This window comes from Balaenoptera borealis, assembly GCF_965194805.1.
Source record: "Balaenoptera borealis genome assembly, chromosome: 16".
Classification (NCBI taxonomy): domain Eukaryota; kingdom Metazoa; phylum Chordata; class Mammalia; order Artiodactyla; family Balaenopteridae; genus Balaenoptera; species Balaenoptera borealis.
The window spans coordinates 16,793,044-16,810,699 of record NC_138872.1 but is presented as its reverse complement, the minus strand read 5'-3'; the positions used below and the strand labels follow the sequence as shown (position 1 = coordinate 16,810,699).

The 17,656-nt window shown below is 46.2% G+C and overlaps 1 protein-coding gene across 3 annotated transcripts in view; it reads left to right on the top strand.

Moving 5' to 3' along the window:
• Positions 1–17,656, top strand: part of TOX2 (TOX high mobility group box family member 2) — a 270,975-nt gene that overhangs the window by 28,410 nt on the left and 224,909 nt on the right. Inside the window, exons 2-3 of one of the 3 annotated variants that reach the window (XM_082361740.1) lie at positions 11,877–12,006; positions 13,021–15,482. The exons of 1 other annotated variant lie outside the window; for it this stretch is intronic. In XM_082361740.1, coding sequence (XP_082217866.1) covers positions 15,468–15,482 — 15 coding nt within the window. In that variant the 5' untranslated portion in view covers positions 11,877–12,006; positions 13,021–15,467. Of the gene's footprint in view, positions 1–7,343; positions 12,007–13,020; positions 15,483–17,656 lie in introns of those variants that run through there. One more of the 3 variants, XM_082361739.1, reaches the window with a different exon arrangement.

Genomic DNA, 17,656 nt, shown 5'->3' with positions numbered 1-17,656 from the left:
CACATGAGGAAATTGAGGCTCAGAGATGCTCAGTGAGCGCCCTCACCCTGAAGACAGTGAGCGGTGGAACTCGGCTGCCCCACCTCTGCCTGGCACCGCCTCTTTGTACCCCCTCTTCCCTGCTTCCCTGTCTTTGCTCATATGCTGTGTCTCTGCCTCGTACACCCTCTCCTGTGTCCTGTAAGGCCTGGCTCAAAGGCACCTTGACCATGATGGTTTTTTGGTTTTTTTTTTTTTAATTTATTTATTTTTGGCTGTGTTGGGTCTTTGTTGCTGCGCGCGGGCTTTCTCTAGTTGCGGCGAGCAGGGGCTACTCTTCGTTGTGATGTGCGGGCTTCTCATTGCGGTGGCTTCTCCTGTCGTGGAGCACGCGCTCTAGGCGTGCGGGCTTCAGTAGTTGTGGCACGTGGGCTCAGTAGTTGTGGTGCACGGGCTTAGCTGCTCCGCAGCATGTGGAATCTTCCCGGACCAGGGCTCGAACCTGTATCCCTTGCACTGGCAGGTGGATTCTTAACCACTGCGCCACCAGGGAAGCCCCAACCATGATGTCTTGAAAAAGCCACCTCTAAACTAGAGCCCTGGCTGTGTCAGGGCCCAGATATGGGGGGTCCTCATTACCTGCTGGTGCATCTGGGCAAGGACTGCAAGAACAGAGCCACTTCTGGGGGACCGTGTCTGTCTCTCTCACTTTCCCCCTGCCAAGCAGTGCCTGGCACAGGAGAGGCACTCAGTAGCCCTTTGTTGAAGGAAAGAAACTTTGGAACCCAGACAGTTCTGGATAAGCCTGTTGGGTCAGTCGCCAGGTTTCTGAGATCCTCAGGGCTGCCCCAGCCAAAGCTTCCTTGCGACTGGGAAACTGGGTCACATCCTGTTCAAGTTCACATCTGACAGTGGCCGTGAGGAGAGGAGCATTTGGGTGTGTGGGGCACAGGAGTGTGTAGAGTGTGTAAATGCGTGTTTGTGCGTGTGGGCTCTTCAGAGGTGGTTTGCTTTAAAAGGGAGTCTGGGGCTACGTATTCCCCAGCATGTGCTTCTGAGTCTGGGGTAAGGTGATGCATGTACTCATGGCTCTGGATCTGCTCTCTAGAGGGGCATGTGTCTAAAGATGTGCGTGTGTTTCAGGAGGAGAGAGAGTGTGTGCATGGCCTTGACTGAGCGGACTTGATCTCTCAGGGAGCATTTGTTTACATGCATGCGTATCTGTATGTGTGTGTGTTTCATGTGCATACATGAGGGTGTATGTCAGTGTGTGTGCATTCCTGGCCTTGATGGAGAGAGAGAGAGAGAGTGTGTGTGTATGTGTGTGTGCTGCAAGGAGAGATTGTGTACACGTGTGTAAGGAGCGTGCCTGGGAACGTGTGGATGAATGCGTGGGGAGAGGGGCGTATGCATTCAGGTGCTGTTGTGTCTGCCAGGTAGAGGCAGAAGGAGCCCGTTGATGATGGGCTATCTTTTCAGTTCAATGCTGGGCGAGAGCTCCTGGCAGCTGCTGGCTGACCCGCGATCACAGAGTGAAGACTATGCCATCGGACTGTCCTCTGGATCATAAAAGTTAAGGGTTAGAGATGGAATCGGCTTTGGAAGTCACCTAGTTCTACCCCTGATGTCACGCCTGATGAAAAACAGAGGGGGGAAGTGGGCTCCAAGATCACACAGCAAACTCAGGATAAAGCTGGAACTTGGACTTGTACCTGGGTCTGAGATTCCCTCATTAACCCCAATCCACTGCCAGGTCCCTGAGGAGGAGGGAGAGGGTGAACCACAGAGTAATTAATATCAGGCAGCAGAGTATTATAAAATTGCATTCCCACTTTAATTAGGGGAGCTTTTTTTTTTTTTTTAATAGAAGTCTTTGTTGTGTCAATTAGTTGATTGACTATCTTTGGTTTCTGGGTTAGGGAAACTTGATCTGCGGTGAATGAATTTGTTTATCAGGGAAAAGGAGCCAGGGGATGGGAAAAGAAATTCAATTAAGTGTCAGCCTGCTGAGTGACAGGTTGCATTTGATAGGACTTTTAGCTTAATTGCTTGTATTTCATTAAGAGATTTATTTGTCAAGAGAATTCTTCATTTTAAAATCTCGGGCAGTGTCTGAGCCACTTCTGGCTATTTTTTCTGCATTGATTGAGGTTGCTGAAACATGGACCTGGAGAATTACCTGGCACCTCAGAGACATTCTTGTCTCTACTAAGATCCTCCCTTATCCTGGCTCCTGGGGCTGGCAGTCCCTCTCATCCTTCCTGTCCCAAAGTTATACCCAAAGCCTGGCAAGTGTCTGCATGTCTCTGGGGAGAAAAGCCCATATCGCTCTTTAGATTTTCAAAGGGATGTGAGTCCCGAAGAAAGTAACACTCAATAGGTTGACCACCTTTTGTTCTTTGCTGTTGTTTTTCCCCACAAAAACAGGTTGAATTTCGTGCAGATTTGTAAAATTGTCCATGAAGGCAGTGCTAAATATTGCTAACTAACTAATAACTAAATATTACTCTGTATTAACAAAAGTGACTTTTAAAATAAGTATCCTTGAAAATAAAGTCATCCTTACAAGATTTAATTTAATTGGAGAAATGATTACTACCGTTTTATTTTTTCAAAGAATGTCATGTAATCTCAAAAATGGGTGCATTCTAAATCAAACGGGTCTTGGTGTCCTGGAGGTAAATAAAATGTATGTATTGTGACTTATTTGAGCTGTTTTTCTTTGAAGGCTTCCTGATTCTTCTCATGAGAATTGTCTAATGTATAATTTATAATAGTTGTAGGGGATGATCACCTTGTTTTATAAATGAGAAAACTGAAGCACAGAGAGGGCAAGAAGTTTTTCCAAGGACACACAGCAAACCAGGGGCAGAACTAGGATGAACACCTGTTCCCCCAGCTTCTTTTCCAAGAATCTGGCTCTCTGTGGGGCCTCTGGAACGGCTGGGCTTAGGGCCTGCAGGGGCAGCTCAGCTGACAGCCCATCTTTTCCTTTTGATTGATTAAGGCATGAGAGCAGAATGGTTAGGACCGCTGTCACCACCTGTATTTAAATCCTGGATCTGCTGCTTATTATGTGACCCTGGGCAAGTGCCTCAACGTCTCTGGTAAACTGGGGATATAGTAAGATTATCTGTTTTACTGGGTTGTTGGGAGGATTCCATGCAACGTACTTGGACTGTACCCGGTACATAGTAAATACTTAATAAATATCAGTTGTAATTATTGTTGTGCTTTTCAAGTAAGATTTCATTGGGAAGTAAAAGGTTTCCAATTCTTAAAGATAATTGAGGACCATTGTTTTGTACTATGTAAACTCCATTCCCACCCCTCGTCCTTAAACAGGAAATAATTTACTCCAGGAGATGGGCGGATTCAGTTCTAGTCCGTGATGAATGGTGGTGAAAGCAGATTTCCTGTCTCCTCGGGCATTGCTCTTTCTGGTGTTCCCTGGTACCGGAATATTTTTATTTTCTTCTCTATGGTAGATATTTATCTGTGGTTCTCCCTCTCTTCTCCTTCCTGCTTTCTTCATTTCTCTCTCCCTTATTTCTCTCCTTCCCTCCCTTCCTTCCTTCCACTCAGGTACAGGAACTGTCTTCTATAGACTCGTAAATGCCAGTTTTGCACCTCTCTTTCCAACTCTGCATTCAGTGGTGTCATGTTGGTGGCCATGGTGTCAATATTTACAGTATGGAAATTGGGGAACTTGTAGTAAGGGCTTTTTTGGTTTGTTTGTGTTTTGGACAGCTATTTTACAGCACATCATTGCCTCCATCCATCCTTCCTTCGTTCATCCATCTCTTTGTATGTCCAAACATCCACCCACCAAACCATCACCCATTGAACCATCCATCCATCCCACATTTATTAAACACTTTTTGTGGGCCGGGCCCTGTATAAGATCTACAGGGAGGGCAGAATTGGCCAGAGCCTGCTCCCTGCCCTATAGGAACTGACAGTTTAGTGGAAGAGACACCTTACATCTGTCTCACATTCAGGGACTGTCTGGACATTATTTCATTTGATGATCATGGTCAGTATTGCTACCTCAGTGAAACAACTGAGGAGATTAAAGCTCAGAGAGGTTAAGTGAATTGCCTGAGGTCACACAGCTGGCTGCACATTCATTTGTTTACCTGTCTGACAAGGCATGATCTTCAGCTTACCAAGCTGCTCAAATCCAGCCAGAATGTCAAGGTGAAAACAGATTTTCAATCTTGTCCTTCAGGAATAAGCCATCTTTTAAAAAAAATGAAAAGAAAGAAAGGGAAAGAATAGGGAAAGTTATTTTTCCATCTTGCTTAGATGGGGACAGTTTTGAATTTATTTTTTCAGATTGAACAATCGTTCCTCAAATGGATAGTGATAGGTGATCTAAAAAATAATCTTTAAAACCGTCGCCGAGTTGGGCATTTCCTTCGGGTGACATAACTCACTGTGACAGAATGCATTTAAATTCACAGAAAAGAAATTGAAAGGAGTGGAGGGTGTTGCTGTGAACTGCCAGTTTCTTAACCCTCTCCGTTCACCACTCTCACCCCTCTCCTCCATTGCCCACGGGCCTGAGGGCACTGCCGTTCGCCCCTTGCTACCTTCAGCTACATGTCTCCGTATGCATCAAGCACTGAAAGCATTTCTTTTGTGGATCACAGGTCCCAGGCCAGGGAAAGAGGGTGTGGATTTCTTGATGGACCAAAGAAAGAGGTGCTTGGACCTTTTGGAAGATGATGCTCACTCTTTCTCTATGGATTCTTATCTGTTCCCTTTGCATTTCTTTTTTTTTTTTTTACCGCCTTTGCATCTCTGTTCCCCCATACGGCCACCGTAGTAACAAGGAGTGGGCTTTGCTTTGGGAAGGCCGACGTGAGGCCAGATGGGGCTCAGGGACAAGGATCAACTTAATGCACAGTGTCCATGGAACCCATGTCACAAGTCCTCCTGGTTTGGTGGGTGGCCTCCCTCCAAAGGCAGAGTTCCAGGGCCATGCTAGGGTTACTGGCAAGAGCTTTGATGGACAGCATGGCGTTCAACACCTTAGACTTTCCTTTGTGCGATATTTTCATTGCCCTTCCCAGGGCATGTTTTGTTATCTGCAAGCTGATTTCTCTTTTTCTGCGTCCTGTCTGCCATTACGGCTCTGGAGAAAGAAGAAAGCAGGTGCCACCTTGAGAAAGAAGAGGCAGATCTGATATAAGGGAGGGTCTTAGATCAGCTTCCTAGAGTCAGAGCCTGAGATGGGGATTCTTGTGAGAGTGATTTATTGCAGAGTGCTCTTAGGAGAAGAGGGGTCAGGGAAGCATGAGAGATAGGCCAGCTTCAGCCTGATCCCACAGGGAGCTCTGGAACATGAATTGTGTCACTGAGTTGGTCCCCACTGGAGGCAAGGGGCTGGCATTTGTACCTCCATGTCATCAGTCAATGGCCACAGGATGTCGCTGGTTGGGGAGGGAGAGTAACCTCCTAGGGGAGGGAGATCCTGCCAAAAGCAAGTCTCCAGGGAAGGGGACAGTATTATTATTATTATTATTTTTTTTTTTTCTTGCCACGCCTTGCGGGATCTCAGTTCCCCAAGCAGGGATTGAACTTGGACCCACAGCAGTGAAAGTGGGGAGTCCTAACCACTGGACTGCCTGGGAATTCCCAGGGACAGTATTATCTTTAGCTGTCAATTATCACAGGATCTGGGGCTTGGGGCCACTAGTCTGGTAAAGGGGATACAGCTTGGAAACCAACAGCATCTAGTGCAGGGAACGTCCCGACGAGAGAGGAACAGGCAGTGGAGCGGTGGTTCCTCTTCCTGCCCTGGTGGATTGTGGGAGGAGACGGAAACCCGAGGACAAGCAACGGTGTAGGCACCATGTGTCCAGACCCGCCCTCCTTGGCTTAAAGATAGACAGGACAGGCCCTGATCTCTCTTTCAGGAGGCCTCTGCTTGGCTTCCTGTTTGGGCTGCCAGGAGGAGAGAGCTATGTAGGAGGCCCCTGAAGACTGAGGTGGGCTGTGAGGTGAGGGCAGGCCGAGGGAAGGGTCCAGCCATGGGGGTTCAAACCAAGAGCCTGTCACCAAGGCAACTGTGGTGAGAGGTCAGGGGGTCTTATAGGAAAGGCTCCCGCCAGGGGATGCTTGAGGGCTGTATGGTGATGCTGTCGTGCTGGCAGGAGTTGAAGTGAGGGGTGGGACTATTCAGAGAAGACCCCGGCCTGATGTCTGCTGGAGGACAGACCACAGACTTAGTACATGCTAACAGAATGTCTAGGATCAGGCCCTGCGGTAGAGACAGCTAGTGTTCCACCTAGCAGGCATTCGTGCTTGCCCTTGCACAGTGTGGAGCTGTTGCTAGGAGTGGCTGCCCAGGGGTTGAGACACAGATGTAGAGAACGGGCGCGTGGACACCAGAGGGGGAAAGTGGCGGGCGGGGGGTGTGTGATGGATTGGGAGATTGGGATTGACGTGTGTACGCTAATATGTATACAGTGGGTAACTAGTGGGAGCCTGCTGTACGTATAAAAAAATAAATGAAATAAAATTCAAAAATTCAACAAAACAAACAAACAAAAAAAGGAGTGGCTGCTCAGACAGGGACTATATTTCCCAGTGAAGCTTGCATGTATGCCTGGCCGTGTGACAAGTCCTCACCAGTGGAATGTGAGTGAAAGTCGTGTGTGTCCATTCTGGGCAGTAGCTTCTAAGAAGGGGGTGGGACTTCTCGCTGTTCGTCTAGGGGCTAGAAGAAGACTCTATGGTCCGAGAGGTTGGCAGAGCCAAAGATGGGAGGAGCTTGGGTCCTTGAATCATCACATGGAGGAAAACTGCCCATAGACTAGGAAACACCTCATTGGACTGTTATGTGAGCAATGGGGGAAAAAATCTATTGTGTTAAGCCAGTGGGATTTGGGGGTTTATTTGTTACAGAAGTTCGTGTTGCCCTGACTATTTGAGGCCTGACCAGGCATCTCCAGCAGACACAAATAGGCACTAGCACAGGGCCAACTCTTCACCCACTTCCGATCTCACTCCCCACTCCCTGGGAGCAAACGTTCACATAAAGTCCCCCTTCAGTAGTCAGGTGCCATCTTCAAAAGGTGGAGGTGGGGGAAGAGATCTGAAAGACTCATTAATAAAAGACAGACTGACATGAGAGATTGTTTAAATATTTGCTGTTCAACGTGTGGTCCCTGGTCCGGCAGCATCAGCATCACCTGTAACTTGTCAGAAATGCAGATACCCAGGTCCCAGCTCAGGCCTCCTGATTCAGAATCTGCACCTTGAAAAGATCCCCAGGTGATTTGCGTGAACATTACAAGTGTGAGGAGCTCTCTTTAGAGAAAGGTACTACATCATGAGATGTGCCTCTTGGCCAGGCACACAGCTGAAAGCAACTCATCGTATTCATTCTTTCATTTTATTCATTGTTTCATTTGTTGTTGCAACCCATCGCTACTTATTGAACATCTGCTATTTTCCAGGCAATGTCCTGGAGAAGCAAGGCAGATACAGTCCCTGTCCTCACAGAGCTTGCTGTCTATTGGGGGGGAAAGAGACATTAAACATAAAATTATACAAATAATTACAATTGTGATAAGTATTAATATTACAAAGAAAAAGTGCAGGTGACAACAAAAGCATAAAACAGGGAAACTGCCTAGTTCTGGGGGCTCAGAGAAAGCCTCCCTGAGGAAGAACCATTGAAAGTGAGACTTCAAAGAGGAACAGAGAGACTTCCCTGGTGGCGCAGTGGTTGGGAATCCACCTGCCAGTGCAGGGGACACGGGTTCGAGCACTGGTCCAGGAAGATCCCACATGCTGCGGAGCAACTAAGCCCGTGACACACAACTACTGAGCCCATGTGCCACAGCTGCTGAAGCCCACGCACCTAGAGCCCGTGCGCCACAACAAGAGAAGCCACCGCAATGAGAAGCCCACGCACCACAACGAAGAGTAGCCCCCACTCTCCTCAACTAGAGAAAGCCCGCGCACAGCAACGAGGACCCAAAGCAGCCAAAAAAAAAAAAAAAAAAGAACAGAAATCAGCCAGATGAAGAATGGGGGTCAGCAGTGTTCCAGGCAGAAGAAAAAGCATGTGCAAAGGCCCTGAGTCAGGAAGAACCTTGAAGATCTAGAATAATTAAAAACGAACAAACAGAAAAGAACCCAAATCCTTGCTCTGAACTTGAGAAGAATAAGTGAGAGAGAGAGTGGGGTGGAATGGAATGGAGAGAAGGAGGCAGAGATGAGACACTGCAGGCTCTCACAGGCCATAAGAAAGATCTTGGACTTTACCCTAAGAGCAGAAGGGCGTCCTTGGAAAGGATATTTAGTGTAACTGGTAAGAGCTGGAACTCAGGAACCACACTGCCTGAATTTAAATCCCGGCTCAGCCAGTTACTGGCTGTGAGACCTCGGGCAAGTTACTTAACCTTTCAGCACCCCAATCTTCTCATCTGTAAAAGGAGAATAACCGAGTGCCTATTTCATAGCATAGTGTGGCTTTGAGGATTAAATGAGTCGCTATGTGTAAAGGGCTTATATGAGTGAATAGCACATAAGAATTTGCAATTACGGCTGAAGGGTTTTAATCAAGAGAGTAATATGATAAGATTTGTGCTTTAAGAAATCACTCTCCATACTGGACTTCCCTGGTGGCGCAGTGGTTAAGAATCCGCCTGCCAATGCAGGGGACACGGGTTCGATCCCTGGTCCGGGAGGATCCCACATGCCACGGAGCAACTGAGCCCATGTGCCATAGCTACTGAGCCTGCACTCTACAGCCCGCGAGCCACGACTACTGAGCCTGTGTGCCACAACTGCTGAAGCCCTTGCACTCTGGGGCCCGCATGCCACAACTGCTGAGCCCGCGTGCTGCAGGTACTGAAGCCCGCGCACCTAGAGCCTGTGCTCCACACCGTGAGAGGCGACAACAATGAGAAGCCCGCGCACGCGAGGAAGACTTGTCCCCGCTCACCGCAGCTAGAGAAGACCAGCGTGCAACAACGAAGACCCAATGCAGTCAAAAAGAAAAAAAAAAAAAAAGAACTCACTCTCCATACTGGATGGGGGAAACTAGATGGCAGCAGGGAAAGAGTGAAAGCAGAGAGCCCGGTTAGAAGATTACGGTTACCCAGGAGTGAGATGATGGCGGTTTAGACCAGGGTGGAAGCAGTGGAGATAGAAAGAGGGTGAATGAATAGGACTTGGTGGTTTGTTGGATGTGTGTGCTGAGGGTGCAGGGAGGGGTTGGTGGGGAGAAGAGGAGTCAAGGGTGATGGCCAGGTTTCTAGTTTGAGCATCTTGGTGGATGGCAGTGCCAGTTGGTGGATGGTAGTGCCAGGTTTTCAGTGGAAGTTGATGAGTTCAGTTTTGGACGTGTTCAGTCTGAGGTGCCCGAGAGACCTCAAAATGGAGATATTGAACAGGGAGACGAGATGCAGGAGCTGTGGATAAATACTTGGGAGCCACTAGCATATAGATGACAATGAAAACCATGGGAAGAGATGAAACTGCTCAGAAAGAGCATACAGAGTTAGAAGGGTTTGCAGTCACGGAGACTTGGATTTGAATCTCCGTTCTCTGCCAGCGGTATGGTTTATGGGAGAGTTATTTAGCTTCCCTGAAACTCGGTCTCTGATATGAAAAATGAGGATAATTATTCCTACACCAAAGGGTTGTTGTGGGATGTAAATGAGATAACGTGTATCAGGCACTCATCTCCATCAATATCCATGGCTTTCCTCCGTCGATCTCCCCTTCCTCACTCATCACACAAAGTTTTTCCTGCCTTGGTCTCTGAAGCATCCTACACGCAGAGCACACCACAGGCCTGCTCACAACCACTGCCCAGGTGCTGAGCCCACAGCAGTCAATGGCCAGGTAGGAGCCAGTGACACCAGCTAAAGCTGTCACACACATACTGTGTGAAATGAACCCTGGCCTCCGAGTCAGCAGGACTGTCATTCAACTCTCATCTCTGCTGCTCACTTGTTTGGGACCTCAGGCAAGTCTTGCATCTTCCAGGGCCGCAGGCACTTCATCTGCAAGGCAAGGAGTTCGGTGATTCTGCTTTGTGTTAGTTTCTAGGGCTGCTGTAACAAAGTGCCACAAACCGGGGGGCTTAAAACAACATTTATTCACTCACTGTTCTGGAGGCTGGAAGTTTAAAGTTTAAGGTGTGGGCAGGGCCATGTTCCTCTGAGAGCCTGGGTAGAGTCTTTCCTTGCCTACTCCTAGTTTTTGGTATCGGCCAGCAGCCCTTGGAGTTTTGTGTCTTGCAGCTTCATCACTCCGATCTCTGCCCCTGCCATCACACAGCCTTCTTTTCTTGTGTGTGTCTCTGTGTTTCCTCTCCTTTCCTTATAAGGACACCAGTCATACTGGATTAAGAACCAGCCACCCTACTCCAGTATGCCCTCATCTTAACTAATCACATCCGCAATGACCGTATTTCCAAATGGGATCACGTTCTCAGTTACTGGGGCTAGAACTTCAAAAGATCTTTTTGTAGGGACACAATTCAACTCATAACATACTCCTAATTTTTTTTCCCCCTGAATTTGTGGAGAGTGAAGGTGGGAGGTGGGGAGTCTCCACAGAGGAGGGAGCTGGGGAATGTTAATTATATTTTTACTTGTGGTTAGAAAACCCTTTTCTGACTGCTAGAAATATACGTTCTCTCTGTTAATTACGATCTCCTCGTGGTAGGTAATCACTGCAGGCAAAAAAATCCTCTTATTGAGAGAACAAACAGAAAGGTAAGGGCTGGACCCAGCTACACCTGGGGAAAAGATGTTTGTGCTGAATTGGAAAATACACATCTCCCCCGCTCTGTTCTCCCTGGCACACTCTTTCCAGGGTGGAGGCAGGGCCAGATGGGGGGTGATTATCTCTGCTCCTGTCAAACTGGACCACGAGGCATTGTTTGCCTTCTCCTGGGATGGGCAGCAGTACACCTTTGCCGTCCTGCTCCAGGGATAAGCCACCTCTCTGATTGCGAGAGACTCTGATGGCTTCGCCATCCTATAGAGTAGCCCACTGGCCCACTCCATGGAAGAAGTTGTCCTATCGACCCTGGAGAATAATAAGGGGCCCATGTCCTGGAGGTCTTGTTGGGCCTCAAAAATTCATGGGCCAATTGCAGTCCTTAATATTTACCCACATGAGTTGAAAACATCTCCACACAAAAATCTGCACACAAATGTTTATAACAGCTTTATACACAATTGTCAAAACTTGGAAGCAACCAAGATGCCCTTCAGTATGTGAATGGATAAACAACTTGTGGTCCATCCACACAATGGAACATGATTCAGCAATTTAAAAAAATGATTAAGCCACAAAAAGACATGGAGAAACCTTCCAGGCATATTGCTAAGTGAAAGAAGTCAGACTGTAAAGGCTATATATTCTGTGATTCAACTATATGATTTCTGGAAAAGGCCAAACTATGGAGACAGAAAAAGGATCAGTGGTTGCCGGGGGTTTGGGAGAAGTGGGGGTAGAGATGAATAGATGGAGCACAGGGCATTTTTAGGGCGATGAAACCATTTTGTATGATACTGTAATGGTGGATACATGACATCATGCATTTGTCAAAACCCATAGAATCTACAACACCAAGAATGAACCCTAATTAAACTATGGACTTTAGCTATTAATAATGTACCAATACTCATTCGTTAGCTGTAACAAATGTGCTACCCTAAGCAAAATGTTAATAATAGGAGAACTGTGTGGAGGAGTGAGGGAGTAGGAAACTATTTTCTGCCCAATTTTTCTGTACACTTGAAACTGCTCTAAAAAATCAAGTCTGTTAATTAACAAACAAACAAACAAACAACCCTCATGGCCAGTCACTTTAGGCTAAGGGTGTGGGGCCTGTTGGAATTTCCCTTGTGAAGCAGCAGGTACCTGATGCAGCTCTTCGCATCTGGGTGGCCAGGCGATGAAACGCCACCAGCTCTGAACGGCGCTCCAGGCAAGAGGAGCTTCCATAGCTGGTCCAGACAGCCGTGCAAGTGACTCTGCCTTTCGGTAGGTGTGGTGGCACGTCAGGATGCTGTTTGCAACTGGTGGAAAATATTGAGGTTCCCAGCAGATCGTGCCAGGCTGGAGCAGGGCTAGGGTGAGGCAAGTAAGACCCTTGGGCGCAAAATGTAAAGGGATGCAAAAAACCCTCCATAATCAAGATTGGTAATATTTTATCCTTTTTATTTTTCAGCCTTGCTGCATGGCTTGTGGGATCTTAGTTCCCCAACCAGGGATCAAACCTGAGCCCACTGCAGTGAAAGCGCTGAGTCTTAACCACTGGACGGACAGGGAATTCCCAAGATGGATAATATTTTAACTCAGTGTTTTTTAAAAAAATTAATGCACAAAAAATTCCATCGTCAAAATATCAAAACTTTAAGTAAAGACAGGATCCGACCCTGTATTGGCATGACCTGGCTTCACTTGCCTCACCCTAATCTTGGCCATGTCAGATCCTGCCTTTATTTAATATTTTGATACTTTATTCATCATAGATTTTTTTGCATTAATTTTTATTTTAAAAAGCATCTCAACAAAATATTTTGTATCTTGATTACTGAGATTTGGAGCAACTCCCTTAAGTTTTGTGCCCAAGGCTAGTGCCTCACTTGCCTTACCTGAGTCTAGGCCCAGCCCCTATGTCTCTCAATGGTCAGGTTAAGATCTTCATTCTGTAAATGTTTATGAAGGATCTACTATATGTCCTTCACCAGTGGACAAGATAACTCGTCCCACGGGTGTTGATCTCCCTCCTTCCTGGGCCAGCACCATTGCTCCAAAGCTCATGGCCAAGTGGCCATGGCAGCATGCATGCGCCCAACACCCAGACTTTCTGGGCTGCCCTCCCTGCTCTGTGCCCAGTGTTCCAGCAGGGCTTGTTCTGCTCCAGGCCCTTAATGAGGTGCCATACCACACTGAGGGGACCTGGTGGTTGATTGGTTAACTGGCCCTCATTTGCTATGGAGGGGAAGGAATTTGTTCTTATCAGAATAGACACTGGATTTCCATTTCCTTCAGGTCCTGGCAGCATCACCATCAACAGACTTGTATGCTCTTGACTTCAAGTGCGCAGTGACCTCTCCAGATGGCCCTTCTTCACCGGGCTCTGCGCACTACCTACCTTCAGCTGGAATGCAGAAGTAGGATGGGGGGAAAGGAAACTCAAACGAAAGGAGTAGCTAATTATCACAGCAGCTGCAGCCTAGAGCCTCTGTGTGATTGGTCCACACTTTCTCCCAAAGGTGGTTTCTGTTATTCTTCATGATCCAGATAATCGGTAACACACTGGGTGCCAGAGAGGCCAAACCTGCCTCCTATTGAAACAAGAACTTGGACACAAGGCGAAGGCCCTTGAAGGCTGTTTTCTCCTTTGCTGTTGCCAAGGGCTCCTTTCTGAGTTCATCTTTATTTGGGGCCATTGAGAGGGAAGAATGAAGTTATAAAAAGACTTGCTTCCAAGGCATATCATTAAGGCACCTCTTTGTTCGCTGGCTCCTCCTGCTGGGTTTTTAATAGTGGCCTTTGCAGCATCTGGGGACTTGCACCCGAGCTCAGAGAGAGGCCCCAGGCACTCTCATGGCCCCACAATGCTCTGGGAGACCCTGTCACACACCTTAACAGGTGGGCCAGCTGAGATCCAGAGATGTGTGACAAGATTGGATAAAGAGGGGAGCAGACAGTTTGGCCACTTGGGAAGTGGGGACAGATGCATTGGACAGGGCTGTTGATCACACCCTGGGGGATTTCTCTGAGACTGGAAAGATGTTTGGATGGTGGGGAACCAAAAATCAACAAATAAATTTTGATTGCCCAGACAACAGAAATTTTTCATTTTGTCATATAAATGGATAACATTTATTCTGATCATTTATTCTAAATATGTGTTCTGATTGGCTAGTGCAGAGCTGTCAGGGAGAGATAACGTCTTATACCAGCTCACTAAGACTCTTAAGAGCCAGATGGGAGTGCAGGAAGGGCTGGATCAAGGGGACATCCTGAGAGAACTGTTGTTGAGCTGTGGTGTTGACTCTGCACATCTCCAGGAATTCACTTTCTAAGCCTCAGTTTGTTCTTTTGCAGAATAGAAGTGCTGGATTAGAATCTCAGTGGTTCCAAACTGTCAGAGGCATTTCTAGTGAAGCATTTTTCCATATATCAGCACAGACTTGCTGAAGTAGAATCTAATCCTTCTGGCACTGGCATTCCGCAATGCTGGGTTTTATGATTATGTATCTTCATTTAGGTTTAGGTGAGAAAAGTAGCCAGATTGTATACGAGCTTTCTTTGTGGTTCCTGGACCCAATTCCAACATGTGTGGGAGAGTTTCCCCTCACTTCCAACAAGCAATTCGTGGATACCAGCAGAGTGTCCAAGAATTCAACTCAGTCCTGACACTATCTACCCGGAGATAGCATCAGATTCCACAGCTTAAGGGTTCAGTCCTACAAGACTGCCCCTCCCATCTCCAACTTGCCAATTGCAAGCCCAGGTTGTTACCTGTGCTTCTGACTGACTGGATATAAATCAGAGGTTCCCATGACACTTGGGTGTGATTAATTTGCTAGTGCAGCTCACAGAACACAGAGAAAATATTTTACTTACTAGATTACTGGTTTATTATAAAAAGATATAATTTAGGAACAGCCAGATGGAAGAGATGCATAGGGCAAGGTATGGGGAAAGGGCGCAGAGCTTCCGTGCTCTCTCCAGATGCACCACTGTCCCCATATCTCCGGGTGTTCACCAACCCACAAGCTCTCTGAACCCTATCTTTTTGGGTTTTTATGGTGGCTTCATACATAGGCATGATTGATTAAATTATTGGCCATTGGCTATTGGTCTGTATTTCCAGTCCCTCTCCCTTCCCTGGAGGTCATGTGATTGTCTCCATTGGCAAACAGCCCCCATTCTTAGGTGCTTTCCAAAAGTCACCTCATTAACATAACAAAAGAAACACATTTATCACTCTCAACACTTAGGAAATTCCAAGAGTTTGGGGTGCTGTGAGTCAGGAACTGTGGACAAAGACCGAATATATATGAGAAATATATATTTGGTCATCTGAATGACCAAATATATACTTTTCTTATAAATCACAATATCGCAGTCTTATAAGCCTTTAACGGGCTTTGCTTTTCTCTGAGATGGGAGCCAATGGAGGGGTTTTGAGCGAGGAGTGATGTGATTTGACTCAGGCTACTACAGAAGGTTCCTTCTGGCTGCTATATTGAGGACAATATAGACGGCAATAAAGACGGCAAAGGTGGAGGCAGGGCAAGCCTCTGCCTTTGCTATGGAGGGGAAGGAATTTGTTCTTATCAGAGTAGACACTGGATTTCCATTTCCTTCAGGTCCTGGCAGCATCACCATCAACAGACTTGTATGCTCTTGACTTCAAGTGCCCAGTGACCTCTCCAGATGGCCCTTCTTCACCGGGCTCTGCGCACTACCTACCTTCAGCTGGAATGCAGAAGGGCAAGGTATGGGGAAAGGGCGCAGAGCTTCCCAAAGAGGCTATTACAATGGTCCCGGTAAGGAATGATGGTGGCTTGGACCAGGGTGTTGGTGCCGGAGGTGAAACGGCGTGTAAAACACTGACCAGCTTAAACTGGTTTGGCCTCCTAAAATAGGTTGTTGATTAATCAAACCCTGAGTTATTTTATAGAGACAGCATTGTGCATGTGCAAGATAGAAATCCATGTCTCCAGGATGACCTCGGAAAAGGAATCTTCAGTCTATGGAACTCAAAAAACAGAAATATTGCCACAGGACCCCTCAACAAAGTGAAAAGTCCTTCAATAAGGAAAGTCTGGTTTCCAGCAGCATGAGTAGCTTGTATGGACAAGTTTGAGACTAGCCAATCAGCTTCCAAGTTTGAAATTTCCCTAACACCCTAAATTTCGCCCCAACCCTGGATTGAGGAGACAGATTCGAGAGTCTTGCCTCCTGTCTCCTTGCTGGTCAACCTTGCAATAAAGCTCTTCCTTTTCTCAAAAGCCAGTGCCAAAGTACTGGCTTCTATGCGTGTCAGTCAGCGAGCCCTTGCTCAATAACAGAGGTGGTGATGAGGGGTTGGATTTTGAATCTGTTTTGAAGCTTAATGCTTAATGCCCCAGGATTTGATGTCAGTAAATGAAAGATGTCAGTAGGTCTTGGGTCTGAGCAATGGGAAAGGTAGGGTTATCTTTTCCCTAGATGAAGGAACAGCTTTGGGGCACAGAGGGGCAGTCGGAATTGGGACCTTAGTTTTGAATGTGGTGCATTTGAAACATTAGTTAGATACCCAAGTGGAGATGTTGGTGGCGGGGGTGAGGTTGGATATCCAGCTGTGGATATGAGGGTGAGTTCTAGGCTGGAGGTATAAGCGTGAAACTCTTAGGTGTACATGAACCTTTTTAAGGCTTTTGAAAATAATTGTCAATTTCCTTTCCAGAAAGTTTGAGAAATTAACACTCTCTCAAGGGGATATGGACATTCCCAAATGCTGGGTATTACCTTAAAAAAATCCATACCAATTTGATAAGTGAAAGATGGTGTCTCAATATTCTAATTTGCATAATGTGGATTTCCAGTGAGGTTAACTTCTTGACCTTTTTTGGCCATTTCTCTTTCATCTTCAGGACCATCTTGTATGGTCCTGTCCTTTTGTCCATTTAAAGAATGGGAAGAACATGTCCTTTTCATATTGATTTAGAAGAAATCTTAGATATTATGTTCTCTGTTATGTGACAAATAGTTTTTCTGAATTTTAATTTTGTAGTGCTTCCAAATAGTTTTTCTGAATTTTAATTTTGTAGTGCTTCCTGATATATAGAAGATTGGCATTTTAACATAGTCAAGTGTATCAATCTTTTCCCTTTTGAGTCCTAACTTTTGCTTTTTTCTCCTTTTGCTTAGAAAGCCATTTGTCTCCTAATATAAAAAAATACTAATCTGTATTTTATCCTAGTTTTTTACAGTTTAATTAAAATAATAGCTCTCTGGTTCATGAAATTTATTTTGACATATGTTGTGAGGTCTTGAATTTTTTCCTGGCCCCAAACTGTTAATGAATTTTTCTTGCATCACTTATTGAGCATTCCACAATATTTCTCATTAATTTAAATGCCACCTTAATCGATACTAAATTCTTGCATAGAGTAGGGCCTGTTTCCAGCTTTTAATTTTTCATAGCTACGTCTATTCTTCTATACTGTTTTAATTATTATAATTTTATAACCTATTTAATATCTGGTAGGTAAAATCCATTATTTATTTATATTTTTGAAAATCGTCTTTATTATTCAACCTCTTTTATTTTTCTATTCAAACTTTAGACTAACTTTTATAAAAAAAGATTTATTTATTATTTATTTATTTTATTTATTTTTGGCTGCGTCGGTTCTTAGTTGCAGCGTGCAGGTTCTTCGTTGCGGCACGCGGGCTTCCTTCTAGTTGCGGCGTTTGGGTTTTCTTTTCTCTAGTTGTGGCGCGTGGGGCTCCAGGGTGCATGGGCTCTGTAGTTTGCGGCATGGGGCTCTAGTTGAGGCGCGCAAGCTCAGTAGCTGTGGCACACGGGCTCAGTTGCCCCGCAGCATGTGGGATCTTAGTTCCCTGACCAGGGATCGAACCAGCGTCCCCTGCACTGTAAGGCAGATTCTTTACCACTGGGCCA